The following is a 12,669-nucleotide window of genomic DNA, read 5'->3' on the forward strand; positions in this document are numbered from 1 at the left end:
TCACTTGTTGCAAAACTGTTTATTTGGGTACTGACCAGAGGAATTATTTTTGTAAGCCAGAGGATAGAAATAATAGTTCTTCAGTCTCACATTAGAGGAAGTTCTGAACATTAAAGAAGGCACTAAGGGTGAAACCTGAACAGAGCTTTGAACTGATCATCCACAGAAACAGGAGTACCCAGCAGCCCTGGTCACTGAGCAAGCTGTGACTGTGCTATCCCCATGGATTGCTGGGCTGGAGCTGAAGCAGACAATCAGAGGCGAGAGTGCCACTTAAACATTTAAAGCAGAATTATTACAAGGTTGCCCCAGGCCCAGCCACACAGTGCAACTTCTCCATGCGTTCTAGGAATTTTCCTCTCAGAAAAACCTGGACTATGGTACACACACAGGCTGAGCTCATCTTGTCACATTATTTTTAGACTCTGGCTCAGGGGAGAATCTGTTGATATAAACAACTGTGAGTGGCAAGCACCAGCCCTTGAAAGGGAAATTAAAATGTCTGAATGAAGGGGAAGAGAGAGAGAGGATCTTTATTTCCCTTTACATCACCAAGAATTCTGGTCTGGCCTCTCCTTTGCCGGAGGAAGGAAACATACTCTTGAAACAGACATTCTTTCAGGAGACTGATCAAGCCTGTCAGGAAAAGCCCAAGCCAGCAGCACTGCAGAGAAAGGAAAAGTAATGGGGATAGTTTATCCAAGTGTCCCATCTCCCCTCATCCACCTTCCCCATACTCTCCAACACTGGTTTCAGGTCAAAGTGTCCACATAAAAACTCTTGGATCCCAGTATTCCCAAAGGAGCAGCAACATCAGGGCAGTCCAAGCCAGCCAGCAGAGCTCTCACACTCCATCAGCAGGAGGCCAAGGATGTTATTTCTCTTCCTTAGCGTGCCGTTTGTTCCGCCGCTCCATTTTCTTCTGTAGTTTCCTCTTCATCTGCAGTTGCTTTTTTTCCTGCAGTGTCTGCTGGACCTTCTCACGGAATTTATTGTTTTTCTTCTTGATCTTGGCCAGCTCTGCCTTCCTTTTTTCCTCCAGATCTGGATCCTGCAATGGCAAATGCCAGGATGCTAGTGATATGCACCGGACAATGCCAGTTCCTTGCCTTTGCTAGATGCCCACTCTGCTTTCAGACCCATGGCTGAGGGGGCTGCCAAAGTCAGACACTATTCCAACACACTTTTCAACATCAGCTGTCCTTTAAGTTAAACTTCACAGCCCCAAAAAGGAGGGGAGAGGCAGATGCATCACAGCAGTGAGGGAGGAACTGTCATTTCTTTTCCACGTCATGAGCATTATATCAGCTACCGATCAAAATAGTTTATTTTGCAGCAACTCTCACCTTTCCTTCAAGGATCATTTGTTTCCGCTTATTTATTTCTTTCTTCTCATCAAAATCCATGTACTCCAGTTCCTGTCAAAGACAAAATACAGCAGAGCAATCAGTAGCCAAGCATTGAGTTGACAGAAAGGAAAGCAGTCCTGCTTCAGTCAGCAGAATCTCTGCAGCGTCCACACATTTGGTAGCTTGCAGTCCTTCCCCCAGCTACCAGCCCCCAGCCCCAACACTCAGCCGCACAAAATGCTGCAGAAATGTGAAGAAGTAGTGCTAATTTAGGGAAGATAACTAAAACAAAACCCCCACCACCATGGCAAATATTTAAGTGCTTCCACAAGAAAAAGGAACAAAAAATCTGAGTGACGTGCTCAAAAGAAAACCTGCACATCCAGAACCTAATGTAAGACAACAGCAAATCTCCTAGCTGCCTCAGGTTTCCTGTCCTCTGAATAAAGGAGCTTCATGTTTGCACACTTACTATTTCACACTCCCTCCTTGTAACATTCACGTGGGTAAGGATGTCAAGCACCAATTTCTCTTCCACAGAAAACTCCTGCAGCTTCAGTTCTAAATCAGGATGAGACAATTACATATCATGGTTGGTTACAAAATCCAGAGGCAGGTTCTCAACTAGTAAATAACCTATATAGTTCCACTGACTAGGAGCAGAATTGTTGTCATAAGTTATGATCGTTCTCACTTCTGTAGGCCCACAACAAAGGATTACATCCTCCCTTCTGCAATTCCCATAGTACATGATGTTGCATTTATTGGGTCTATTTCCTTAAAAAAAAGGATAAAGTTTATGCTCTTTTTGTTCACCTCAGCATATTCAGCAGCAAGGAAGGAGCTGTCTGCTTTAATAAAAAGGCTACAAAGTATGTTCAGCAGTTTCTCCTCCACTAGAAACAGCAAGAACAAAACTGATGGAGGTTCAAGTGCTCCTGTTCCTTTCTAAGCTGTGGCCACACAGGAAAGGGAAACCATTTTAATGCTGCTGTTCTGAACCATACATCCCGGTTGATAAAATCCAGGCTGCAAGTACCACAGGTACAAAAATACGTATGATTCTACATTTTAGTAGTATTAATGCTCCCCACTTACTGATCTCCTCCTCAATAGCATGCACAAGATGGATGTCATACTGTGTCACCATTGTAATAGAGATTCCGTTCCGACCTGCGTGATGAAAACACAGTGACACATGAATCCTGACAAGCAGAGGGAAAGGAGGCCTAACCCATGCCAAATTCCATCCACCTCCATGAGTCAGCCTAGCACATTATGGTGACAGGATGCTCTGAAGGGTCCTTATTTGCTCTGAAAAAGCAGTTAAGTATTGGTGCAGATCAGACATAAGTCAAGATAAGCTATCCTTGCAATCTTAAGGCATGATGCTGAGCCAGCGATCCGAGTAGACTTGGCATTGACTGAAAAGACTGTACTGCAGCTGCTGTGAAGGTTTCTCATGCTCATTCAGGGCCCCAGCACTGAGATCCCAGTTTTAGCCAAGTGGTGCACAGTTCGTCCTGCTCACCTGCACGGGCTGTCCGCCCAACCCGGTGGATGTAGATCTTTGGCAGGCCTGGAGTGTTGTGGTTGATGACAACTTGTACAGTAGGAATGTCCAAGCCTCTGCAATGCAGGGAGAGAGAACAGAAGCTGATAAACTTAATTCCACTACATAAAATCTAAGTTCCTGATCTCTGCCTTCTCCAAGAACCCAATATTCCCACGAACAGAGTGTTTACTAATAAGCTTAAGCTATTCCAGGCCAAATTTTCATCTCATGCAACTCTCCAACAGTCACAAAAGGGGATGGCCTGCCATACAGGTAACCTGATGTTCTCTCCTGGACCAAGAGAACAAATTAAGCCCTGTAGAAATCACTCTCCTGCTAGAATACGCATATCTGATGCAGCAAAACAAGACAGGATCATAACTACATCGTGTACAAACGGGCTCCAAAACACAGCTTAGAGAAATTCTGTAATGGTAGCAAACAATCCTGTCCTACCTCTGTGGGCAGAAATTAAAGCTCTCTTGTTAAACTCACCCTAATCTCTACAGCGATTCTGATGCTTAAAAAGCAGAATCAAGGCCTTTGGCAACAGAGACTGTGGTTTTCTCTTACCTGGCAGCAACATCTGTAGCAATAAGAATCTTAAAGATGCTGGACTTGAACTTTGCCAAAGCTGCAAATCGTTGCCTCTGGAAAAGGAGAAGCCTGGCTTAGGGACGTTGTGACCCACAGGAGCTGACCCAGATAGCTGCTTGGCTCAGGGATACAGCTAGAAGCATCCACCTCCCACAACTTGTCCCATCACTCACCTGTTTCATCATGGAATGCAGAGCTACAGAAGGAAAACTGAACTTTCTAAGCATCATATTCAAGATTTGACATTCCCTTAAAAGGAAAAAAAAAATTAATTTAAAAAATCAGAATACATCAAGCAAACATAAGGCTGACCGATAAGGACAGAGCTGGGATTCCTCTAGAAGCCCTCACAGTACAATTACCATGATGTGCTTAGCTACTGAAGCATTCTGACAGAGCAGGGAACAAGTGGGTTGCTCACTTGCTCACCCCTGAGAGGGCGCCTGGATTCCCACTTGCACTCAGGGGAATGTCACCAGCACCACGTCTCAGTCCCCAGCAACGTGAGCAACCTGAAGGAATGAAGAGCATGGGAGAGCAGGCGCTTCCCCACTCCTTTCCAGTACCCATCAGCAAAAGGGAAGGTGGCTGCAGGGAAGTAAAAGCAGCTCGACCTTCCGGAGTGCTACATTTCAGAGTGGCCCTTCAGTCCCAGGCTGCTCAAAAAAAAAAGGTGCTCTTCTACCAAATTGTAGTACAGGCTGAGAAAGCAAACACCAGCATAGCTTAACTGCAGCAGAGTAGGAATTTGGAATCTGAACTAGAAGCACAAAAGCATCTCGACAGCAAGAGCCATCACTAGGAATAATTCCACTCACTTGCAGGTTTTGGTAAAGATAATAATAGACCAGTCTTCGTGCTCATCCTGGAAGGTCTGGATTAAATGGACAAGGTATGCATCCTTGACCGCTTCGGGTACAAGCAAGTAACGCTGGTCCAGTTCATCTACTGTCCTCACCCTGTTGGGAAGGGACAGTAAAGCACTGAAATCCCACAGCTTTGGCAGGAGAAGACGGAACACAAGGGATGTAAGAGACAGTAAGGAGATAACAGAGAAGTAAGATTGCAGGTGTGGCAGAGCAGAGGCACACGTACTCGGCCGCGGCCTCCCAGAAGAAAGGTCTGTTCATGGCCAGGCTCTTCAGCTCGTTCAGCGTGTCGGTCAGCGTGGCGCTGAACAGAAGCGTCTGCCTGCGTGCGGGAACAGCCTCCAGAATCACCTCCAGGTCTGCAGTGAAGTCAGCACAGCCCTGCTCCAACAACCGGTCAGCTTCATCCAAAACCTAGGCGCAGCCACAAGTAAATCACATCATCTGCATGCGTTCCTACGAAATCAAAAGCCTTAAAAAGCAGGGAAAAATATTAAAAAAAAAAAAAAAAAAAGAGTGAAAAAGCTGCCCTACCAAGAACTTGAGCTTTTTAAGGCTGAAAGTGTTGGAACTGCGGAGGTGATCCGCCAGCCTGCCAGGCGTCGCGATGACAACGTGGGGTTTGCGGGAGAGCTCCAGGGCCTGTGCCACCATGTCTGCGGCAAGAAGCACGCAGCCGTTACAGGAGACTGAACCCTGCACACGTGCAGTGCGTGTGGCTGGAAAACATCGCTCTGCTTTCCACCAGCCTCAGCGACAAAGGACACGGACACCTCAGCACAAAGACACGCACTGGCTGTTCTGCTCACCCCAAGCCTGCCCGCACCGGGGTCTCAGCGTCACTCACCCAGGCCGCCCACCACCACGCAGTCCTTCAGGCCCAGCGGCTTCCCCAGCACACGGAACTGCTCGGCGATCTGGTAGGCCAGCTCCCTGCGGGGAGGACAGGGCTGAGCGGGGAAGCGGGGGCACCGGGCGTCGGGCGGGGGCCTCCCGGGGCTCCTCCATACCTGGTGGGCGTGAGCACTAGGCAGAAAATGCCATAAGGATCTTCGGAGAGCACCTGTAGCACCGGCAGCACAAAAGCCGCCGTCTTCCCGCTACCCGTCTTGGCGCAGCCGAGGCAGTCACGGCCTAAGCGGGAGGGGGAAGGGTGGAGAACGTGAACGACGGGGAACGACGCGGGATTACGGGGAACGGGAAACCAAGGGACCGCGCTCACCCTGCAGTATTGGCGGGATGCAGGAGGCCTGCACGGGCGTAGGCCGGCTCAGCCCCATCTGCCGCGCCTGCTCCACCAGCCACGGAGCCAGCCCCAGCTCCCGGAACGCCGCCATGCCGCCGCCGCTCGCCCGACCCCGGTGACTTCCGCCCGCCTCCGCGCCCTCATTGGCTGCCCCCTGCTGGCCCCGCCCAGTCCGTCTTGCTCGGCAGCTGCTTCCGGCGCTGTGGTGACGTCACGCACCCTCGCGTGCCTATTGGCTGGAGCGGAGATCTCCATGGAGATGGCGGTTCCCGGCAGCCCTCGGGGCTCAGCGGCTTCCGGAGACGTGTCTGGAGCGGGGAAATGGCGGCCGGGGCGGGTACGGGTCCCGCCGGGCAGGGCGGCGAGGCGGATGAGCTCTTTGACGTGAAGAACAGCTTCTACATTGGGGCCTACCAGGCCGCCATCAACGAAGCGCAGCGGATCAAGGTAGCGGCGGCTCAGAGGAGGGCAGTGTTGCGCCTCGGCCTGGGGGTCGGTGCCTCTTCTTGGCGGCTGCCTCCTCTCGACCGCGTTGGTCGCTAGAGTTGCGGGCTCCCCGAGCGCCCTTCGGCCTTGCCTGCCCTGTCTCGGGCTGTTTTCGGTGACTGTCCTTTTGCATGGGGACGGTGGGGAGGAAGGGGCCTGCTGTGTGCGTGGGGTATGTGTGTGTTGGGAGGGGAAGGCAGTGAGGTTTCGCATGCGGCCGGGCAGCCTCCTGTTGGGTTGTGGTGCACTGCTTGCTTAGAAGAGTTGTTGTTTCTTGTCCTCCCTTCAGCCATCTAACCCCGAGAAGGAAGCAGAGAGGGATGTTTTCTTGTTCAGAGCCTACATCGCCCAGGTGAGGCTGCAGGTGCTGGGTTTGCAGCAGCATAATCTGACTGCAGGGCTGGAGTGGGGCAGGTTGTGATTCTGAGCACACTGTTACACAACTGGGTAATAAATCCTAGGTTTTCTTTTTTTCCTTGAGTAGAGAAAATACGGTGTTGTACTGGATGAAATTAAAGCCAATGCTAGTCCTGAGCTCCAAGCAGTGCGGATGTTTGCAGAATATCTTTCAAATGAGAGTCAAAGGTAAGTCTGATAGTAAGTTGGAAATCAAATCATGTTTGATAGGGAACATGTTTCTACGTGGAAAGTTTGTGGAAGTATGGTCTTTAGTATGTCTGGTTATGGTTTTGCCACGAAAAGGTAGATTTTCTGATGGCAAGACCTTTTAATCATTTCTGCATTCTCACCCACACTCTTGCAGGGATGCGATTGTTGCTGATTTGGACAAGAAAATGGCAAAAAGTGTTGATGTCACCAACACTACTTTCTTGCTGATGGCTGCTTCAATCTATTTCCATGACAAAAATCCTGATGCAGCTCTACGGACTCTACATCAAGGGGAAAGTTTGGAATGGTAAGTGTAACTTGATCTGGTATTGCTGAGGTGTGCGTTAGCAAAGTCTCTCTTATTTAGGGAGAGCTGTAATAGAAATGCAAAGGTCTGGCTTGTCTCTGAAAAGCCTTGAAGCCATTGAGAAACTGTTTAGAGGTTTGCCTTTGAAGTAGTAAGTGATTTGGTGCACAGCCTACGATGCAAAGTCTATTGTTCCCTAGTGAAACTTAAGAATCTGATTTATTGATTTGTGTGTGTTCAGGATTGCTGAAGTGAGTACTATGGCAATACACCAGGAGAGCAGCCGGAAGCGTGCTTCCCTGCTTTGAATCCCGCTGTGAGCACTGCTGGTTTTGTTGGCTGCCCCTGTAGAGAGCCTTGGCCCTGGCACGAGTAGAGCATCTCTGCTAAGCAGCAGGTTCCTGAGGAAAGCACAAGGAGTGGTAAAGCATGCCATCGTGACAGTTGCTTTGCTTTTGTTCATTGCAGCATGGCGATGATGATCCAAATTCTTCTAAAGCTTGACAGACTTGATCTGGCTCGGTGAGTAAGTTTGTTTGTGTCCCTTTGTTTCTGAGCAGTGTGCAGAAAGTGATTTGAATATCTAGGCCTGGGTTTCGTCCTTCCATTACAGAAGTAAAACAGGGAGCTCTTTCACAGCTTGTCTCAGTAAAATATTAAGAGGTAATTATGCCTCATTACTAGCTTGCTATGGAGGTGAAAGAGCTTGACAAAGGAAACTACAGCCTTCTGTTTGCATCTTAGAGAACTGTGAGAGAGACCTTATGTTCCTCTTTTGCAACTCCCACTTTTGCATCTGCAGCAAGGAACTTAAGAAGATGCAGGAGCAAGATGAAGATGCGACCCTTACTCAGCTGGCTACTGCCTGGGTGAACCTGGCTATAGTGAGTATCCCTAGCCTACAGTATCTGAGAAACAGCACTCGGACGAGACTCTGTGCCGTGTTTGTGATTCCTGTTTTCACATCATGCTTCCAGAAAAGCATGCAGTTTTTGGTTTTGAAATGTTTTGTTTCAAAACAAATCCCGTGAATAACAGGACAGTACTACCTCAACTCAGTTTCAGTGAAGCAAAAAGTTTATCTGCCCTCCCATTCAACGAAATCTGTCTCTGCAGAGATAGAAGTTGGCCTTTCACCTAGTTACCATATCCCATTAAACCTTTTGGTGCCTGCAACTGGTTGGCAAGAAATTTTATTACAATGAAGAGTTTCAAATAATCAGCCAAAAACATGTGTTGCCTGGTAGTCCAGATATCAGGTGTCTGAAACCAGATAGTGTCCTAAAATTCAGTAAACTCCAAGGTACACAATAATCCGTTATGACACTTAAGACTTTTTTTTTAGTGTTCACTTTCGTCTGTAGTCTTACAGTGATCTCTAGTGTTAGAGGAGATGATGTGAATAACAGCTCATTTCATTTTATCACCCTTCAAATTAATTTCATAGCCCAGTCCTTCAACCACAGGAAGAATATACGGTCTTCTTAACAATACGTAGTGAAACTGCATGTTTGTGTCCTCCTTCTGCAGGGTGGTGAGAAGTTACAGGATGCCTATTACATCTTCCAAGAGATGGCAGACAAATGCTCCTCCACCCTCCTCCTGCTTAACGGGCAGGCAGCCTGCTATATGGCTCAGGGCAAGTGGGATGATGCAGAGGGAGTACTTCAGGAGGCACTGGACAAGGTACGTTCTGGTTTTGCCAGGTAGGTTAGCTTGAATCCAAGTATCTCTTAGGCATAGTGGGTATAACAGCAAGGAATTTCACCATTATGCTTCATGAAAATGTCCCTAAGAGGGGTTGCTGTTAATATCTACTTTTTCTTCTACTTTACCTCTTCCAGTAAAGTGAGCTGTGGGTTTGTCAGTTGTTCTTGCACAGCTGTGCCAGTTGTTACACTTAGTCATGGTAGAGGTAAGTCGCATAGACAGGTGATTGTTTTTGTTTCCAGGACAGTGGCCATCCTGAGACCTTGATCAACTTTGTTGTCCTGTCACAACACTTGGGCAAACCACCAGAGGTGAGGCTTATTTTATGGTGCTTGAGAAGCAGATCAGCCTGCTTTGCTTGGGGATGGATTGTGTGTTCCTCCTGTGAACGATAACTTTAGGGTTTTCAATTTTGTGTTCTCATCGGGATTGGTGTTAACAAAATGAAATAGTTCTGGAGTTTTAGGGCATGGGGAGATATTCAATATTCAATGAAGTCTGGAAATCCAGCTGTTGTAGACAGTGGTATGTACTTCAGAGGAAAGCCTGGGTGGAAAAAAGAAATCTATGAGTTCTGGGCTTGGCTTTCTCTTTTTGTTGAATCTGTTATTGAAGGACTAACCTGTGGAGTATGCACAGGTTTTACTGATATTTAAATGGGGCTGCTAACCTTCAGGGTGCTGAAAAAATCAGTACTTTACTCATTGAGAATAAAGTCATGGAAGTATTGTGTTTTAAGCTCTTGGCTTTTCTTCACGTTATCTCAGTATTTAAGTTTCCCTATTTCATCCCATCAGGTTACAAATCGTTATTTGTCACAGTTGAAGGATGCACATAAAAATCATCCCTTCATAAAGGAGTATCAGGCAAAGGTACTAGTTATTTTCTAATATGAAATTGAGTTTATAATGACTTATACCAGCAAGGGGATTCCTTACTAGTCAACATGACTACTGTTCTAAGGGGGCAGGCCCATATTCTTCCTCCAGTGTCTCACCACTACCAACAGATTTTCTTGCCCTTGTGAGATGTGTTGGGAAATATTCAGCATCCAGCTGTTAAATAAAGTAACAGCATGCCCAAAACTTGGTAACATCTGGAAAGTAATGCTCTGAAGTACATCTAACCCAGATTACAAACTTGTTTGTTAGCATGGGACACTGTGCTTAAGTAGAGGAAGTCTTCTGGATGAGAGAGAACTGGGGGAATGGGCAGAGGAAGATAATAGGGAAGAGAGAATGAAACAAACTGAGAACATTGAGAACTGACCTAGACAGTTTGCTTTCTAGAGTTCATTTTGCCATAGTGGATTGCTGTAATAGTGTTCTCTTCAGCTCAGAGGCAGTGCAAGTTTTATTAAATTTTTCAGTGAAGTTCAACATTTGTTCATTTTATTTCTGTTTCTGATTTGAAGGAGAATGACTTTGACCGACTAGCCATGCAGTATGCCCCCAGCGCGTGAGGAGAGGGGAACAGGCCAGCGGAGCTGCTCTATGGTACCTGGGAAGTGGGGTTGTTATTCAGAGCCTTTCTGGTAACGTGGAAAAATGCCCTTTGCAAGTTGGTCTGGCTTAACTCAGTGTGGCAGGGCCTTGCAATCCAGGAAACCATTGCTCAATCTGTATATAACATGTAGCTACTCAAACTTGGAAGCTGAAGAGCCTGTGTTCTGGCTTTCTTGGGTTTTCAACTCTGTTTAATATACAGTGCACATCAAGTTTGCAACACTGTACCTTAAACATTCCTAATAAAACCTTTTCTGGATCTGTGTGCCCCTTAATTTACATTCTGAAATTCAGGTAATTCTGTTCTGGGACTGAGCCCTGTCGTATGTACTGAGGATGGGATACCTATGGAAGAGTGAAAGTTAACTTCAAGTATCAGACTTCAGTGCATGGGTGAATCCTGAGTTATGGCTGTTCTTTCAGTCTGCTGATGCCTCCATTTAGGTTAACATCCTCCGGGAGAAGGATGCACAGCTGTAAGGGTTACTGCTGATGAGAGGGCAAGCTTCCCCAGAATAGAAATAATCCAATTGTAATAGGCTCAGCCCTGATCTTAAGTTGATAAATGCAACAGTTCGTGTCCTGGAGCCAGGAAAGCATTAGATCTTTCCTTAACAAAGTACATCCTGCAGTACACGTGGAAGTGTATTTGTCCCCAGTCATTCCTGAGAACGTGGTGGTTGTTGCAGCTGATGTGTAATGGAACATAACGGATAGAGCACCGTGTGATTACGCCTTGGACTCCTGTGGAGCATTTCAGGCTGCCCTTTGTGTCGGGTGATGGTGTCGTGTTGGAGATACGAAGAACAGATGTCCATCTGGAACCCTCAGCTGGGGCCTCCTGAGCTCTGATATTTGATTTATCTTTTGAATTATCTTTTGGAAAGTGTTTTGGGGAGAGGGAAAAAAAGGGGGGGGGGGGTTTATACTACACTGTAAATGTGTCTAACTGGCATTTCCTTTGTGCCCACCTCGCAGTGATTGCTCTGAAAGAGCTCATTGTCTCTTTCCTTGGCTTGTTTAGCAAGCAGCTCTTTTCAATGAGGGGTTATTCATGGTCCAGTCTTGAATGAATGTTTCCTTTGTGGAGCTGTCTGAGGGAGATGTGAAAGGGGCTTGTGTGCTCAGGGCAGCCATTACCCACTTGATGGGCCATGATAAATTGACTTAAAAACGTAAACAATAAAAGCAAGTGGCATAGTAGGAGCCAGCACTGTCCGTGTGAGAATAGGGGAACGTGTTGTTCAGAGCTCTGAGAGGAATGAGTTGGTGTTTTCTCATAGCTGCCCCAGACCAATTAGAGAAGTTGCAAGGAACTTGCAGGAGAAATGACTCTCCCAGAATGGCTGTGGGCAGAGCAGCGACTTTGAATGGCTGAGAACTTGTATTATTTTCGAGTTACGATTCCACAGATGGATTTTTTGTTTGAGTGATTATTGCTCTGTCTCTAGCAGTCGGGATCCTACTGCTGCACTTGAGGTTGTCATTGAGGTGCATTAGGCACCAATTACTGCTCCGTGGCTGAAGCAGAACACGGCCGTGCTGCTCCAGTGCATTCTCTGAGGTTCCTGTGGTCACTAAACCCTTACTTCTCGTAAAGCAAACATTTGATCTGTGCATGACTATCGATCTACTGCTTTTAATTTCGACCTCCCTGTTGATGAGATCTCTGTTCTGTGAACCAGCAGCGTGCTGCAATGCAAGCTGCCTGTCTTGGGGAGGAGGTGCTGGCCGAGGTCTGTCATGAGGGCTGACCCTGATGCAGGGCTTGCATTCCTCCAGGTGCATCTCCTTATCCCGGGGCCTTTGGGCCCTTGGTTAATTCCTGCACCTGCTCTGTCATGTGGTGGTGGAAACACCTGCTTGCTCTGCACTGAAATGCAAGGGAAGGATAAAGCTTCCTGCTGCTCCAAGGCTTTTGTGAGACCGGTGGAAGAGAGAAAAGTACGGAGAATGGGAGAATTAAGGAGCGGAGGGTAAGGATGCTGATGGTGGAGAGCTCTGCCGGGCGGTGTTGCCAAGTGCTGGGGTTGCTGGTGGCCGCCTGCAGGGCCGGGCTGGGCAGGCACAGCCGCTTCCCCCGTCCCGGCACGGTCTGCCCCGTTCTGCCACCGAGCTCCCGGTGTTTGCCCGCGGTTCTTGCTGTTGGCGTGCCTGCAGCCCGTTGTCGGGGCTCAACGTTCAAGAGAGCAACCGCGTTGCTTTCTGCGTAAAGAAATTCCAGCGCGGCTTCGTTCGGCGCCCGTTGCCAGGCCCCTAACGAGCCGGCGCCGCTCCGCGCTAATTAGCAGGCAGCGGACGGGCCGGGGCGCGGAGGCTCCTCCCGCGGGGCGAGCGGAGCCGGGGGGGCCGAGCCCCGCGCCGGGGGCGGCTCCAGGGCCCGGTAACGGCGGCGGGAGCGGGGGGCTGGGCCGGCCCGCCCCGCGTGCGGTCTGC

General features: G+C 48.2%; 2 protein-coding genes across 2 annotated transcripts; one reads left to right on the plus strand and one right to left on the minus strand.

Annotated features, from left to right (window-relative positions):
- DDX49 (DEAD-box helicase 49) lies at positions 1–5,756 on the minus strand. Its single transcript, XM_021378587.1, has 13 exons — positions 5,593–5,756; positions 5,381–5,504; positions 5,218–5,303; positions 4,905–5,026; positions 4,597–4,784; positions 4,320–4,460; positions 3,675–3,750; positions 3,478–3,554; positions 2,881–2,978; positions 2,448–2,522; positions 1,822–1,910; positions 1,347–1,418; positions 1–1,051 (listed from the first exon to the last, which is right to left on the minus strand). The coding sequence occupies exons 1-13, from the start codon at positions 5,705–5,707 to the stop codon at positions 875–877; spliced, it is 1,440 nt and encodes a 479-aa protein (XP_021234262.1). The 5' UTR covers positions 5,708–5,756; the 3' UTR covers positions 1–874.
- COPE (coatomer protein complex subunit epsilon) lies at positions 5,888–10,492 on the plus strand. Its single transcript, XM_021378593.1, has 10 exons — positions 5,888–6,063; positions 6,392–6,454; positions 6,587–6,687; positions 6,866–7,018; positions 7,487–7,540; positions 7,821–7,902; positions 8,549–8,704; positions 8,971–9,039; positions 9,526–9,600; positions 10,143–10,492. The coding sequence occupies exons 1-10, from the start codon at positions 5,938–5,940 to the stop codon at positions 10,188–10,190; spliced, it is 927 nt and encodes a 308-aa protein (XP_021234268.1). The 5' UTR covers positions 5,888–5,937; the 3' UTR covers positions 10,191–10,492.

Source organism: Numida meleagris, chromosome 27, assembly GCF_002078875.1.
Source record: "Numida meleagris isolate 19003 breed g44 Domestic line chromosome 27, NumMel1.0, whole genome shotgun sequence".
Classification (NCBI taxonomy): Eukaryota; Metazoa; Chordata; class Aves; order Galliformes; family Numididae; genus Numida; species Numida meleagris.